At 42.5% G+C, this 16,931-nt stretch overlaps 2 protein-coding genes across 4 annotated transcripts; one reads left to right on the top strand and one right to left on the bottom strand.

The window, feature by feature from the left end:
* Positions 1-696: 696 nt before the first annotated feature.
* med4 (mediator complex subunit 4) lies at positions 697-4,100 on the bottom strand. Of its 2 annotated transcripts, none has more exons than XM_040201250.2 (7): positions 3,973-4,100; positions 3,716-3,782; positions 2,942-3,112; positions 2,354-2,411; positions 2,172-2,258; positions 1,963-2,094; positions 697-1,512 (listed from the first exon to the last, which is right to left on the bottom strand). In XM_040201250.2, exons 1-7 carry the CDS (start codon positions 4,044-4,046, stop codon positions 1,340-1,342), a joined length of 762 nt encoding a protein of 253 aa, XP_040057184.2. In that variant the 5' UTR covers positions 4,047-4,100; the 3' UTR covers positions 697-1,339. The 2 variants fall into 2 exon arrangements, with proteins under 2 accessions (XP_040057184.2, XP_040057183.2); XM_040201249.2 differs by having other exon boundaries at positions 3,698-3,782; positions 3,973-4,091.
* A 1,100-nt stretch (positions 4,101-5,200) lies between these two features.
* On the top strand, positions 5,201-15,296 carry itm2bb (integral membrane protein 2Bb). Of its 2 annotated transcripts, none has more exons than XM_040202044.2 (7): positions 5,201-5,536; positions 12,256-12,429; positions 13,111-13,179; positions 13,528-13,671; positions 13,923-14,033; positions 14,255-14,405; positions 14,507-15,296. In XM_040202044.2, exons 1-7 carry the CDS (start codon positions 5,453-5,455, stop codon positions 14,593-14,595), a joined length of 822 nt encoding a protein of 273 aa, XP_040057978.2. In that variant the 5' UTR covers positions 5,201-5,452; the 3' UTR covers positions 14,596-15,296. The 2 variants fall into 2 exon arrangements, with proteins under 2 accessions (XP_040057978.2, XP_040057979.2); XM_040202045.2 differs by having other exon boundaries at positions 5,242-5,536; positions 12,256-12,393.
* Positions 15,297-16,931: the final 1,635 nt, after the last annotated feature.

Genomic DNA, 16,931 nt, shown 5'->3' with positions numbered 1-16,931 from the left:
ACACAACATTTTGGGGCCAACGATTTAGTTGAAATATGGGCCTGATGAGCTTGACCTCTTATTATTGTATTATCTTATTGTCTTCATGCCATCTCGAAAATTAGCTATGACACACGATTTTAGAAACTCAACATTTACTAAGCCATTGTACTCTTTAAGCAAAATACACAATACAGAGGACACGGGAGGGCCGCAGGGTCATGGCATTGGCAGTGTAAATATAGCCTCATTCTGGCCTTTCACCTACATGTAATCAATGACTACGGTGATAAATATGGAAATTATTAGACGTAATCATACGTAACAGAATAAACTCATATTTGAAAGAATAGCCATTTAGTATTTTATTGGTGTTTGTGCCTGAATTGTATCAACAGAGAAAAAAAACACTTAATTGTTCACGTTGTCACAATCATTCACATTTTTTACAATGAAAGCATTTGTATGAAAAGAGAAATCTGAGGAGTTATGAAAGCTTAGAGACAAATGAAGTGGGGTAAAGTTTAAAGTTACCTAAAACAATAAAAGTCAAGGGAAATCCAATTCTGCTTTGTTCTGAATATTTTGGACTTGCTAGTGTGCATCTATAATGGATGTGAAGTAATCAATATCGGAATTTGTTTTTCACCTTTATAAATGTTTGCGATTACACTTCCTAAACAAACAAGGAACACAACCAGACAACAGAAACGGACATTCTATTCAAAAAGTATTTATTTACAAGGCTCAGTATGTACAATCTTATTTACACAGAGGTAAACCAACAGCAATAATCCATATTGTTGTTCAACAAACAAAGCTTCACGAGGAACATTCATGGGAAAACTGACAAAAATGAGTTGTGCACTTAAAAACACACAACCGGTCACCAAAGAGGTCAAAATAATTTTGGTTTCTCTCTCAGCTGCAATATGTATGTGGGGATATTAGAATTACATGATTTCTTGAAACCGTCAACTGCTTTGCCACAATGTACCAGTTATGAGAAGTGCAGGAGTTAAAACACAAATAATTAAAAAAAAGAATTGAATGCTACCCTTATAAACTGGCTCATTCTACAAAATGTGCATAAGAGATTATTTAGTAAAAACTAGCAGGGAAATTTAGGAGAAAACATCAGCTGAGAATAATGATAGTGAATAGTCCAAAGAGAGTGAAGCCTCTACATACAGCGTTTTATCTCTTTCCATGTAAGGAATTAGCTCCTACTCTGGACATTTGCTACATGCAAGCTTTTACAATTACCTCATGTAGACTATGATTTAAACCAAAGATATTTGATGAGGTGTTGCTCAGTCGTGACCCCTCTTTCACACACACACACACACACGCACAACTTTCAGTCGGAATCGCTGCTGCTGCTGGAGGAATCGGTCGACATGGCCTCCACGTCGTCCTCGTTCTCCTTGTTGTGACCCGGGGGCTCCAAGCCAAAGTCGTTGCCGTGGTGAGGAGGCAGCATCCCCACTGAGACGTCGGAGGACTGCCAGGGGTAGTGAGGCGTCAAGACGTCTGAGAGAATAAGTGGAGAAATCTACTCAAAGCTCTCGTCTGACCTCTCAAATTGCTCCAGCAGCAGATAAAAACAGGTTGGAATGACACCAATCAATATGATAACTACATGAAATAAGAACTATACTTAGGACTCAAACTCATTTCATCATGTAATTGTTTAATTAACTGATGTAAAATTGGAAAAAAGCGCCAATGTAGGTTTGTGCCACTTTAGTAAAGAAGAAGCTAAGAGAGTGGTGTAACATCTGCATCATTACACATTAGAAACAGACATTGTTCTAAATATAAACAGGATTACCCACCTCCTGGTTGTGTGTCTCAGCCAAGGCAAGTCGATTTAAATAAGAATATAACTTACAGCCAGAGTTGACAGGGTGACTTTGACCAACGCATTCTTATCAGTTCCACGATGGTGGCGCAACACTCTAATCCTCTTCAGGGACTTACCTGGCAACCTCCCAGCAGCCAGAGCGTCACCTGGCAGATGACCATTCACGCCATTGGTCGGCAGGTTGGCCATGTGACCAAGGATTCCACTACGCATCTCCAGGTCTGTGGGATAGGGTCTGCGTGGATCCCCTGTAACCGAGCAGAGTGTTAGCAGCAAAGTGAAACACAACAACAGGCGCAGAGGGACGCGGTTCTGTGGTTCCTACCTGGAACCCAGTTGAGTGGCGCGCACACAGCGTTACTGGCACTGATCCTGTGAGCGTACTTGATGATTTCCTCTGATGAGATGCTTCCTGCAAAACAACAAGTCAACAAACATCCGGCACAAAAAACACAGTTAACGACCGCAGCAACATTCAGAGAGCGATGGACAGGTGTTGTCGCTCACCTTTCCTGGCTTTGTCAATGGATTTGAGTTTCTCTTTTGCCTGGTAAACAGCCGTGGCCTTTGAAAAAATGAAAAGAAAAGGGGAACTTGATTTAGAAAAACAGAAGATTCTGCAATAGTTTGTGTGAAATGCACCGTGAGGTTTTTGTGTTTGAAATGCACTTATTACCAAGTTGACTAACATCTGATACATTTGTACAAACTAAGGTAGACCAGTGAGGATTCATTAAGAAGCAATTTAAGAAACATAAACAGATTATAAGAATGTATTTGAGGTTCTCTAGTTAGTCAGACAAACAAACTTTATTGCTTTGTTGCCCGGCGTCTTTTCTATGTTTTCTAGTGGTATCACTGATGATACCGTGAAGGACAATTATTTTGTAGCAGATTTTCTTCACTTTTTTTTAGCAGAGATGTTGGCTTCCAAACATTATTTGAATCCAACAATGATCATGAATCCTATAACCTATCTGGATTCATTTAAAGGTATTTTTTTGAAGTATTTCAATTTGACAGCATTTCGGAAATCTACCTAAACTATAAACGTATACACTAAAGTGGATGGAAAAAGAAAAGAGCACCACCCACCAAGATGTGTTCCGCCTCCTTCAGCTGCTTCTGGAGCTGCTGGATGTCGCTGTCTCTCTTCTCCACCTCCTTCTCCAGCAGCTGCATCTCCTGGTGAACTTTCCCCTGCTGCTGCGCGACCTCCATCAGCTGCAGAAACTCCCGGTCCCGCTGCACTAGCAGCTCCAGGATCTGAGGACCACGCACACAAACATGTTCAGTCCACACGCATCGTTTGTATTGGAACGGATTATATCCAGTCTGACTGCGGCTTTATTAAAATAACTTTCTTTTGAACCGTGCTTTAATTTTATGTCACAAATGCAACAGAAATGCATGGTAAAATAATTCTGCCTGAAGCTGAAAACAAGGTTTGTATCGCTGAAACGCACATTGTGATGGTGTAACATTGTTATTTACACTAGTTGTATTAAACCAAACAACCAATTACTGGATACAATAATCATATCAGGTTATTCCATAATTAAAATGATGACATAAATCGAATCTTAACTTACGCTCCACTTCCACCAACTACAACAGTAAGATAATATTAATGCTATGAGATAATTTAATAAACAGGAGAGGGGATATTTTCATACTTAGCATACATAAAATACATGTTCCTGATCATTTTTCACTTTTTTAATGTTAATAATATGATTGGATCACGCAGCATCTTTCCCTCGTAACTGTGGGACATTTAGCTGAATCCTTCCTGCACCACTTCATTGATATGAAGGAAACCAAAGAGAAATCAGCTGGTTTAACCCTTACGACTGCGCAGCGTGGTACCTGGGTGTCCTCTCCTGGCTGGGGCAGCTTCTGGCTCCTGGACAGAGCCAACATCTCTATCAACTCCCTGAAATGCAAACACACGCAGAAGGAAGATTCAAGTAACGGCTAACGTTGCTGTTAGCTAACGCTACGAGCACCGCTGAGGATGCAGGCGCTGAGACGGGCCCAATAAACTCTCTACACATTAAACAACACGCCCGGAAGTAACCGGGTGAAAGCGACACCGGGCCACAACTGCGACAGTGTAAGTTTACCGGGATAAAACCTCCAAATCATCCACGACAGACAGCAGCCGTTCTTTCGTTGATTTCTCTAACACCGTCGCCATGTTTGGCTCGCGTCACTTCTGCGCAGGACAGGAAGTGACGTTGGTCAAACGCTTTTAATGGCAGCTGATTGTGTGCCATTTATTTATTTATGTATAGTCCGCCTACAGGTGGGAGTCTGACCATCTGGTGTCGTGGTGCAGCCAGAACAACCTGGAGCTCAACGCTCTAAAGACAGTGGAGATGGTTGTAGATTTCAGGAAGAACAGAGCCCCATCCTCCCCGATCACCCTAGGCGACTCCTGTGGATTCCTTCCGTTTCCTGGGCTCCATCATCACCCAGGACCTCAAGTGGGAGCTGAACATCAGCTCCATCACCAAGAAGGCGCAGCAGAGGTTGTTCTTCCTGAGGCAGCTGAAGAAATTCAACCTGCCAAAGACGATGATGGTCCACTTCTACACGGCCATCATGGAGTCCATCCTCTGCTTCTCCATCACCGTCTGGTACGCTGCAGCCACAGCCAAGGACAAGGGCAGTCTGCAGCGTGTCATCCGCTCTGCAGAGAGGCGGATCGGCTGCAATCTGCCGTCCCTGGAGAACTTGTTCGCTTTTAGAATCCTGAAGCAAGATAAAAAGATTGTAGCCGACCCCTCTCACCCCGGACAAAACCTGTTTGTGCCCCTTTCCATCTGGAGTAAGACCTCCCGCCACACAAGTTTCTTCCTGTCGGCAGTCAGGCTCATCAACAGAGCCCGGTCCCCCACTGACTGACTCTGACATTCCACCGGTCACTTTCTTTCTCACTGCACACGCTCACTTTCTATTCGCTGGTGCACTTTATTCCTAATTTTTAAATATTTTTAACTTTAACTTTTATTAACCTTTTTTGTTTTTTAACTAGCATTATTTTTTATTTTATTCATCCTGCATTGTCTTGTTGTCCATTGTCGTACTGTCTGCTGTTATGCACCAACCGCCAAGTCAAATTCCTTGTATGTCTGACATATTATGGCAATAAATGTTTCCTGATTCCTGATTCCTAACATGACAAAAGTAATTCAAATTTGAGAGTAATGGTTCAGAATTTTTATCAACCAAAGATATATGTATATAATCTAACACTGTTCAAACTCAAGAAAATACACCTCAACATTCTAGTAAAGTGCTTTACTTAATTAAGTAAATGTACTAAATAACTAATAAATGTATTATTAGTTCCGCAACATTTGCTTAAGATCACGGGAGAAGGTTGCTAGGTCTTGGCATTATGCTATTATTTTGAAACCAAACCGGATGTTGGTTCTATGTTTCTGCCCAGTTTGACGCCCTCCGTTATCACAACAGATCATACTTGGCCGGAGAGAAGAGTGACTTCTTTACTTCGGAGCAGTTGCCTCTGTTTAGTTCCCCTCAAGTCTTGTTCAAAGTTCGTTTTTCTCGCCGGAGTTGTTCAGGGTTACTTCCACGATGGTGAAGGTGTCTTTCAGCTCCGCTTTGGCTCAGAAAGATGTGAAAAAGGACGCCGAAACTCTGATCCCCGAGGAGGACAAAGTGAGTAGAAAATGGCTAACGGAGCTAACGATACGTTAGCTTCCAACAAGCGCAGTTTTTATGAAACACGGTGGTTTCGTTTTGACACGTTCTCCATTTACATTTCGAACTCTTATTTCTAGTAAAAGGTATTATGCTAACGTTATATGGCGTTGAGTTAGTGTTTGACTTATGAAACCGTCTCATGCTGAATTTTATGTTTTATTCTTTGAAAAACGTAATCTAATAATATATTTAATATTGTGCAGTTTTTGTGTCTACTCCTATTTTAAAACAATCAATTCCGTCAATTTCTGTCGGGTTTTTATGCCAAATTTTAAACCTAGTTTTTATATTTAAATTGGTTACTCAAATTACCAAACCATTCTTCCGGGTTTGTGATTAAAACTTCGACGTAACGTTACATAAAGGGTAGCTAGTTATTTTCTTCCCCTTTTTTTCTACACATGATTTTGCAATCCAGAAAACTCATCGAACTCAACGTGTGTTGTTTTATTTAGTTTTATTACTCGATAAATGAATTCACAGTAATCAATAATTTTCTCAGGTGGGCCAGCTTGTGTTTTACGTTGTCTTTGTCCATTTTTCTCCCATGTTGATGTTTAAAGACGTTATTTGTTCAATCTGTGCTCTTTAGTAACAATAAAAACGACCCTTTGTCTTGTTGCGCCAAAGTGCGTCACTATTACGAAATGCAAGCCGATTATTAGCCAACATGAGCACCAAGCGAAATCAATATTTCGGCCCCAACAGGTAACAGCATCTGATCTCTTCTGGAAAACGAAGAGTTTGGTCTAAATTAGACGGACAAGGCTATTCGATGCAAAGAGTTCACTTCCTGTTACAAGTCCCAGGGGGGTGGTTGTCGAAAGTTGTTCTCCAGGGTTGTATTTCTTGGGGGAGGGGGGTCAGTAAACCAAGGAGAAATACCAATAATGATTTGCAGGTTTACCAATAATCATTCTAGGTTTTGATTACTTTGAAAAAAGAAAAACCCGTTGCTGTCAAGCTGCTTAGTTGAATGTTCCTGTTTAATGATAAAGTGTGCACACTTTAATCCTGCAGACGACTTGGACGAACAATCCTGTTGAGTCGAGGTTGAAAACCGCTGACTACTGAAGCTGATTGTCTCTTTCTCCGTGGGCATAAAGTCTAGCTGAAAGCTTTCCTGTGACCTCGTTTTGTCTCCACCCTGTTGTGGAACAACAATCCCATGCAGCTGCAGACTTCTCATTGTGTTTCACGAGGAGCTGCTGTTCTGCATATCTCGGTTATTGAGGGTTCTGCGGTGGTCTGGGTCCGTTTTCGGTATGACTCACTCTTGTCTTGATAAGGATCTCCGTGCTTTGAAAACGTACTATTAATACATATTCATGCTTGTCTCGGAAAAGCATCAGATGGAACTCTGCTGACGCGATAAAGACTCTTGTATTGCAGGGCGATATGCGTGGGATAAATGGGTTTGGTTACAGTAAATAAGCGCATCGGCACCGTGACGCAATGCTGCTTGAATGATTCTCTGGCACTCCTGTCTAACATTTTGTTAGGTGACGGATGCAACATTAAAATAATATATCTGTGTGTGTCGATATACATATATTACTTTTATATGCATTTGGTTAGCATATGAATTCCCTGCTTGGGAACAATGTCTTAAGAGCTAATAGTATTTAAGGTTACTAACACAGGTTTTTGTTAGCAACTGGTTTGAATTGATTTAAATAGAGTAAACTTACAAGTATGTACTCCAAGCAAATTTCCATAAAATTGTACTTAGGTACAGCCATTTTTTCAATTTGATCACTTAGAGGTTGTCGTCAAGTTCTTAAAGTCTTAAATAAATGCTTGTGTCTGAACTTAGACGGAGGTGCTGGTGTTTAACTCAACACGTATGACATCAGGTGGGTTCGTGGCCACTCTTAATTAATCCCGAGCATCGTTGGAGCCAATCGGCACTTTATTGGCTCGACTTTATGCAAATAAACAATTCATGTCCTGCTGTGTCTTTGCTGATTCTGCTCGTTAGGACGTCAAGTCGCTACGCGTTCGGCTCAATTAGAAACCAGATAGACCGGTCAGCCATTTACAGTCTGCACCCGAAAGCATTAAAACCCTCTCAATCGACAGAATAACTGATTGAGAAAAAAAATACTCATCTGAAAATCTATTACTTGTAACGGATGCATTATTGAAGTTTATCTTTTTTTCAACACCTAATTGTAGAAGAAAATGTGTTCCACTGGTTCTCAGTTTGCGATGAGCTGAAAATAACCTCCACGCAGCCGAGATTATCTCCCTGCACATTAACGCGTCAGCCGAGGCGGCGTGTGAATCCAGGTTAAGCGACTTCCCGCCACACGTCGCCCGCTTTCATCTTAAGATCTTCAAACAGAAACGCTTCATTTCTTTTTTAGTGTTTGAACGCTGTACTTGACGCTTGTTCCGTTTTTTTCCTCCTTCGCAACCGAACGGTTGTCACAAATTGGGTTTATTAATTGTCCGCCATGGAGCCAGCTGAGCAAACGTGGTTTTTTTTGCTCTTGGCGAGAAGGGGAACTGTACATGTGGTTTCGTAGACGCTGCCTTGCTTGGCGGCGGATGCAGTCGTAGTCAGCGGGCGGCGACTGCAGGAAGGAAGCTTTATTAAGACGTGTTGGCTGCTGCCGACCTCGCTGATAACGTGTTTCACTACGTCCCTTTTTGCATGTGCGGGTGAAGAGCACGTGATGCTTTGTTTTCCTTTTTATTCCTGCAGCTGGTGGAAAAAAAACACTGAGATAAATATTTATTAGATAAATGTTGTTATGCACAGATTTCCTTTTCACCTGAGCTGTGTTTCCTTGCTTCAGGTAACTGGTGCACTGCACACCATCGCTTAATCAATCAATAACGCTAAACATTCACAGGGTCCGCTTTCTAAATCACGAGGAATCGTGTTCGTTTCCTTTTCTTGCACAACGGTCAAATAACGAAACCTCTGGTCAGATCGGCCTTTCCCGTTTGGATTGAGGAAGTAATTGAGATTCCCTGTTTAGTGGTGAATGAATAACAATAATAGTCATTAGTTGCTTGCAGACCTCGGTGTTTGTGTTGCAGTCAGCAGGTGATGCATTCATAAACAGGATTTCCATCTCTCTCCATCTGCGGCTGCCAGAAACGTTCCTCGTGCAGATCGCACAACTGCGCCGCGAACTTTGCACAAACCCTGAATTTCCAACCAAACCGCTTCAGACGATTCTTTTTAGGAATAAAGACGGCCGGTTTATTCTCCCTTTCCTCTGTAATTTGAGATGGAACGGTCACTTGATGGTTTTGTAGCTTATACTTCGATACATTGACACCTTAAACTACCATTCAGAAGCTTGGAAGCAGCGGTTAAACTCGTGTCCGTCACGTCGAACCCTTCGTACGTAAACCACCAACAGGCAGCATCATCCCCCTGGCTGCACCCGACCCAGCTCATTTGGTAAGAGATTCCGCGGCTACATTACAGGATTACAGCCCGAGTTTCTTCCTGAGCTACTGCCCCCACCCCCCTCCTGCCCCACCAACTCCATTGTGGTCGGAGGGTCGCAGACTGCTTGAAACGGATTATGGTTTAATCGGTCAGAGCTATTCAGTCGGAGAGACTTAGCGGCCTCCTACGGGGGGCGCCGACCGCTCTGGTTAAAGCCTAGTTTATGCTTCTGTGTTTTCAGCGCGACGCAAGGACACGCAGACGCAAGAGCTCCATGCGTGTCCCTTGCGTGCCTTTTCACACCTCCCCGCATGCGTCGACCCAATTTTCTAGGCTTGCGTCAAAAGCGATACCGCCATTGTTGAAACAAAGAACGTTTACAAGAGAATTAATCAGATTGAAGAGCTTTTGTGTAAATAACCAAACACGAGGAAGTTGCATTTCTTTCCTGGTCCTTAGTTGGATGTTTGAAATATTCCAGTTGGTTTTGAACTCATAGTTCCACTTTGTTTGAGTTCCCCTGTGCTGGTGGACTCTCGATAACCGGATGTGTGCGCGGTTCCTTCGCTTGGTTCCCGGCCGGCGGTACGAAACGTGCCCTCGTCCAGGCAGCCGGCACCACCAGAGGTTTTGAGGAGGAGTTTGTTGCAGAGATCTGAATAAGATAATCGTGGGGGCTTCTCGTCCTCTCTAAACCTCAGAGGGTTGTTCTGGTCGGGATTCCAGCACAGCTTTTCGGCGCGTGTCGAGGCCGTCTGTGGAGTCAGAGGATGGAGTTTCAGGGAAACTGAGCCCGCGTCCTGCACACTGATACCCACCCGTCTCCACGGAGACGGAAACAAAAGCCGCTCTCAGGTGAGACGATGCTCAGAGTAGCAGACTTATCCGCTTAACATGTTTACCGAGGACTGGACGATGTAAAGGATCAGGGACTTTAGTCGTGATAATGCCGTTAAAAAAAAAAAAAAAGACTGTAGAATAAATGGTTTTAATCCAGCAAGACGAGCATAATAACCATATAGTCATTACGACTATAACGCTGTGGTTAAAAGGCAAATTCCAAATAGTGAAATTATATAAAATGCCAATACTATACTAAATAATTGTATTCTCTTTTTCCTCTGAAATGTAATTTAAAGGTTGAACATGGATCCATTTAAATAACATTACTCCTTTTGTTTAGTTAATTTATCTGTAACGGCGGTTTCCTTCAGCAGCAGCCTCGTCGTCCACTCCTCAGTGAGGGTGTTTCTAACTGGACGCTTTGTCCCTGCTGTGTGTAAAGTTGGCGTACTTCACTGCGTTGACACGTGATCGCGTTAATGAGGGCGTGTGCGTGTACACGTGTGTTCTGGAGTTATGAAATGGCGGCCTGGAGGCCTGTCGGTTCTTGTCGGTGGCGCTTTAGAGTCTGTGAAACAGGAAGAGCATCGGGGACACAAACAGGGGAAGCAGTTGAATTTCTGAACTGACGTAGCATTTTACTTTCTGTGTGTTCGAAGCAGGTTGCCTCTTAGAATTCATCAGCTTGACCTGTAATATCGCTGAACTGAGCCGCCACGTGATGACGAAATACAGAGCGACAAAGTCCAGACTGGGGAGCAGGTTACTGAGCGTGAAGAGTTACGACACACGGTACGACTGATACCGGGAGGAATGTCGGCCGGGCGAAGGCGCAGCAGCAGCTTTGGTCCGAGTCGAATTATTCTGTCTTTTCAATTGTGGCTCATATTTACATTTTTTTTAACTAACCATATACACATATGTTTGTGTTTTTATTTTGTTTTGTAATATGCAGAACTGTTTTCTGCATTGGTTTCCCTCCTGTCTAAACACCGTTTTACCTCTTAAACTATAAATAAATGTGTTTGCTGGAAACTCGAGCCAGAAAGCCTCTAAACGCGACCGCTGGGCACTCGGCTCTTTCCTGAGAGGACGTCCCGTGAAGGGAAACGCCGTCCTCTGCCTTCTGCCTTGTTTAGAATTGGTTCCCTCTCCTCTTTGTCTCCCTCTGGGTCAAAGGGAGCGAGAGTGACTCCAACAAACGTTCACTCAGCAGAGACGTCACAGCCTTTAGTGTCTCTGTCAGCTCGCCGGAGCCTCTTCGTCCAACACGAAGCGCCGAGTCGCTCTTTAAATGCTTCGCCTGCACTTCCTGTCCTCAAACAGCCATTCTCCGCTTCCCCTATTTTTTTGTTGTTAACGTTCTTCCTCTTTCTTTGTTAACGTTTTTTTCGCTCATTGCCCGTCAGGAGAAACGTTTCTCCTTTTGTTTTCCGGTGACGGTCTGAAGGTGGCGTCCGTTTTAACAACTGCTGTTTTTTGTGGGTTTTGGTGTTTCATGAAATGCGGATGCTAATGAATACTTCTAATTTGAACAGTACATTGAAGGATTGTCTTCTCATGTCAGTACTTCTAATAAAATAATGATCTGATGTCCATTATATGGGTTGTTATACAGTATTTAACACTCTGCCTTTTTATTTGAATTATCAGACATCATTAGCTATTGACAGTAATTGATTTTTATCGTTGTACAAAAGTGTTTGGTTTGTCTTTTTCAAATGTGAAGTTTTACTGCATGTCTCTGTTTGACATCAGAATCCATTCATAATAAGATGTGGTTTTGGAGTCCAACAAAAACAGACATTTAAAGGTGTTTTTTTTTTTTTTTTTTCAAAGAAATAGCAGAATATGTGTCCTTCGAAATGAGCCTGCACAAGCCAACATTAACATTTAAAGAGAATACTAGGGAATAATAAATCAACATGTAATATGACTTTAAAAGTGCGTGTGCGTGCGCATACGCGTGTGCGTGCGCGTGTGTCGCTCGGTGGCAGCAGGAGACGAGTCGGGGGCTTGTTCTTCATCCGCTGACGTCGGTCCGATGGCGATGAGTCCCGGTTGCTTCTGCACCGTGAAATATTCACCCAGAATCCTTAGATGCCCGGTCAAAATCTCGGGTTTCTTCTACGTACTTCAACGCAGCACACTGATCCGTTTTGTGTTTCTTCTTTTTACAGGAGTCAAGGCGCAAATAAAAGAGTAAACAAATGTTATTCAAATGAATTATAGGCCTCATGGAGGTGACTGGGTAGAAAGCAGGTCCGGTTGGTGGGCTTCCCTAAGTGATGCCCGTCTGGGGGCTTTATTGGTTGCACTCTTATAGCTACTGTGTAATCTCTCAATACATGAATACGGCAAACGCATTGAAACGTCATGAGCTCACCGCCCTTCTTCGTCCTCTTCTTCTCTCCCGCAGGATGTGGAGGCAGTGCCGCCGCCGCTGCGTCACCAGTCCCGGGCCTGGTGCTGGTTGATGTGCCTGGGTCTGGCGCTCATGCTGTCCGGAGTGGTGGTCGGAGGTGCCTACCTGTACCACCACTACTACAACCCGGAGGTGAGCTACCAGCACCATGGAGGGTGGGAAGACGAGGTAAATTAAACCATAATCCATTATCGAGGTTTCTGCTAAGGACCCTAATGGCAGGTTGGGACTCGCGGCTTTAAAATTTTAGTTTCACAACAAGGAGCCTCGCATTAAAATCATGTATGACGTAAATCCCCATAAAATAAAACATGATAACGTTTCCGATTAGGTTGAAGTCCACAAACCAACAGAGAAACGAATGTGAACAGACTGTTTGACGGGTTGAAGCACGTAGAATTGCACAGAGCTGTTTTTAGGTCGAGCGTGAACTACTTGGGCAGGTTTTTATCACCGTGAATGATGAACAGATTCCAGGTGTTATGAGTCAAAACAGAAAATGAACAGGAACTACAGCTGTGAACCTGCATGGGATTAAAATACGGGTACATTTTTTCCTTTTTGTATGTAAACAAATGTCAGTCGTAAAGGTCAAACATGGTGTCAGCTGTTGAGTCTTAAAAAGGATTTATAGTTATGTGTTATGGATTACATTTGCGTAAACTAAGAAAAAAACCCTTTTTAATTTGGTGAAGAAGCAGAAAGCCCGACTCGCCTCTTTTTTGTTGTTCTTGTAAAACCCTCAATGTGCTTTACGTGCTTGCATCTCCAACTACAAACATAAGTGTATATTTCTGTCTCCTTTCTCATATTCTTTTCTTTTTCTTCCTCCTCCTCTTGTCGGCGCAGGACGACCGCGTGTTTGTGTGCGGCGTGGACTACCACGAAGAAGACTTCATGATCCCGGACGAAGAGCAGGTATGGCGCTGTGCTGCAGGACACTTCCTGCTGCTCATCACGTGTTGATGTTTGTGTTCAGAGTGACCTGAAGTGAAGTAATTATTACAAACTGAGCCACTTATTGATTCGCGACCTCGAGTTACTGACTAATAGATTTTCCGCCGGCAGCGGTCTCACTGGTTTAAGTCCACCTTCACATCGTGTTTACTTTGTTAGTCAGTGACTCTCTTTTTACTTTAACGTGACACGTGATTGAAGTCGTAATCTGCTCCTTCGGAACGCAAACTATAGCGATACTCACCAATTAACCGCCCGCGCGACTGGTCCCGTTAATCAACGGGCTGAACTAGTTTCGTTGATTTTCAGGTGGAGCTGCCGAACCAGTTCCCCCTGCGGCAGATGGAGGAGAGGATCCGGGTGCTGGAGAGGGAGCAGGTGGAGCTCATCAGCGTCCCCGTCCCAGAGTTCGGTGAGGGAGACCCGGCCGACATCGTCCACGACTTCCAGAGGGTGAGTTCTTAAGACTTCTTCTAAGTCAGTGTAATGACATAATGCCGGCTGTCAATGACGGTCAACACTTTATTTTTTCACATTACAAAACCCACCAATAACAAGCAGGCTGGGGGACTTTTATTGTGAAAAAGCAAGTTGCTTTTGTATTGAGAATTGGAAAAGTGGTGGAATTAACTGGTTCTTCTTGTGTTAATCTTCAATGTGAAAACTAGTCTTTATTATCTATAAATGTTTGCTTCCTGTTTCAGAGGTTGACCGCCTACCTTGATCTGAGTCTGAACAAGTGCTATGTCATCCCGCTCAACACCTCCATCGTCATGCCGCCCAGAGACTTTATGGAGCTGCTCATCAACGTGAAGGTAATTCACAAGCTCCTGTTCAACGGAATTATTCACCACTTTTAGAAAGGAGTTTATTTAGTTTCAGTTAAATGAGAAATAAATATGGACGGAGCCATCCTCCCGGTTTCTAGTCGTTATGTTAAGCTAGGCTAACCAGTTTGCTGCCTGTAGCTCCACACTTAATCCGAGGAATGCGTCGGTTAGTGGTGATTATGTAATTGTGTGTGACCCCCACGCAGGCCGGCACCTACCTGCCTCAGTCTTACCTGCTCCACGAGGAGATGATTGTGACGGAGCGCCTGGAGCAAGTCGACCAGCTCGGCTTCTTCATTAACAACCTCTGCCAAGGCAAAGACACCTTCAAGCTGCAGCGCAGAGACAGGATTCTGGGTAAGCGTAGCAAGTAATTTAGGTTAATGGATGCGTGGCGCCACAGGGAATCTAACCGGGGACCTCCGGCGGTGCATTGAATCCCTCTCTGTGACTTGCAGGTATGCAGAAGCGTGAAGCTCTGAACTGCCACAAGATCCGTCACTTCGCGAACAAGTTTGTGGTGGAAACTCTGATCTGTGAGCAGTGAGTCGTCGTCACTGGTGTGCAGTGAGATCTTTTTTTTTTTTTTGTTTGTTTTAAAACCCACCTGTCTTTTCTTCTGCCCTTTACTTCAGGTAGTTTGAGTGGTTGAAGAATGAAATGTGACGCTGTTTGGTAAAAAAAAACATTCTTTGTGATTAAAAAAAAAAAAAAAAGAAGAACAACAACAACAAAAAGGGCAAAGAGTTGTGTATTTTTCCACTTTTCTGTACGGGATCCTCTTGGAATGTTTTCATGGAAAAACTCAGCTAATTATAAAATGATAAATTATATTCAATATAAATGCAATTATTAGCATGAGCACGTATTTCAGTAGACAAGGACACATTAAGTTTCGGGAGAAAGGGTGACTTTTATACCAGTCCGGGGAGAATTTGTTTTTTTGTTTTTGTAATTTGTCTGCTGTTTGTAGCTATTAACTGGAAATTGATCTTAAAATGAGAGTGTTAGTACGTGCTTCTCTTTCCTGGATTTAATTATATCTTTGCATTGAATCGAAACTGAATATAATTCACAGCGGGGGGGGTTCAGACACACACTTGTGTTAAAAGCTTTTTTTCTCAAGGGTTGTCTCTTTGAATGTAGTTCTCATGGATAACTTCTCTTGTACTAAATTGTGTATATAATCTCTTTAAAGTTATGAGCAGACCAACACAATAAATGAATAAAACGAATTGGAAAAACGTACGCGAAGCTTTTGCGTTTTTTATTTATTCATTTTTTATATCAGAGTCCTCGGTACGCTGCCAGTGTTTGCTGAGAAAGTTTCAGACATTCATGTTCCCCTCTTACTTTTCATGCAACGCTCCCATCAGGCGCAAAGTCTTAAGTACTGAGTAGTACACAGTTTACAGTATTATAAAGGATGACTGTGACGGCACTGTAGTAGCGGATTTGTGTATTTGCACTCTGTGATTCCGCAGTGTCATCGTGTGATTGTGAGTCTGCCTCCGTCACCTGGAGGACTGACCCCTGATCAGCTGTCACAGCGGACGCTCAGCCTGCATGTCATTTGATCGCGGTGGAAATTTGTCCTTGATTAAAGCACTAATCAGAGGGGCCTCGCCCAGGGGGATCATGGGAAATGAGCCAGGTGGTTAGCGGTGGTGTGCACCTTCAGGGATCAGAGAGAAGGTTGTTCAAAGCGGTCTGCAGAAGTTCATAACCGCTGCAACCCGACAGCCTGACACATGGTCGGCTCTTTAATAAAAAATATATAGAATTACGTTGAGTGTTTTATTGTGTCCACTATGAATCTTGACAGAAATTTGATTTGGACAAGACAATGTAAAAAACGAATCCGTGCTGGACATTTACTGTATTTGCACTTGTAGTATTTAAACGTAGTGATACGTGTACATTAATCTGATCGCTGTTTAGTTCCTGGTTCCTTTGCACATCATCCAAACATGTTCATTTTAAAGAATAAAGAGCATTGCATTGCACAGATTTGTTGTTGACGCTTGTACTTGTAATGAAGCATTTTGAAATTGTTTTCTAGCTGAGTTGCATTAATCAATATTCTTCTAAAACATCTCTACTAGTATTGGATGGATCTTCATAATGTTGTTCTTTGTTCCAGAAGATGAATCCTAATGATTGGGGTGAAGCTCAGACTTTGCTTGAAGCATAACCGGCATTTGTTTTTGCATTTTAATATGCTCATATATGTATATATATGTATGTGTATATGTGTATATATATGTATGTATATGTGTATATATATATATATATATATATATATATATATATATATATATATATATATATATATATATATAAAAATAACAAAACACTGGCACACAACATTGCTTACGTACAACAAATCTCACTTTGTTCACTAAGTAAACGAAGGATGCACTTCAAAAAGACAAGTTTACAAATTACTTTTGGCTTATGTGATTGCAATAGTATTTATTCAAACACAACTTTGTGTTTATTAGAAAGTGGTGGATCAGAATGCAAAATAAGTCAAAAGAAGAGACCCGAAGAAGAAAAACAAGACCAGTTGGACAAACTCCAAAAACTTGAGACATCAAATGAAATAATTTGGCCCAAAATATCATTAAATGATGTACTACTGAGGGCAACTATTAATTTACCCACTGTCTCAATTCTCCAGAGAAAAATGTGCGTTGCATTATGAATAAATAAAATAAGCTCTAAACAACTTTTTGCTATGCCTCTTTTTGTGTGTGTGGCTTTTTGATTCTGTGTGTGTTTTATCAGCGGGAGTGTGGATGAAGCTGATAATTGGAAAGGTAAGAACTGTGTGCTAAAGACAGACTTGGTTAAGCCTCCGTCCTCCACTAAGGTGAGAGG

Source organism: Gasterosteus aculeatus, chromosome 16 (assembly GCF_964276395.1).
Source record: "Gasterosteus aculeatus chromosome 16, fGasAcu3.hap1.1, whole genome shotgun sequence".
Taxonomy (NCBI): Eukaryota; Metazoa; Chordata; class Actinopteri; order Perciformes; family Gasterosteidae; genus Gasterosteus; species Gasterosteus aculeatus.
Note: the sequence above shows the minus strand (reverse complement) of the source record. Positions and strands in the feature narration are given on the sequence as shown.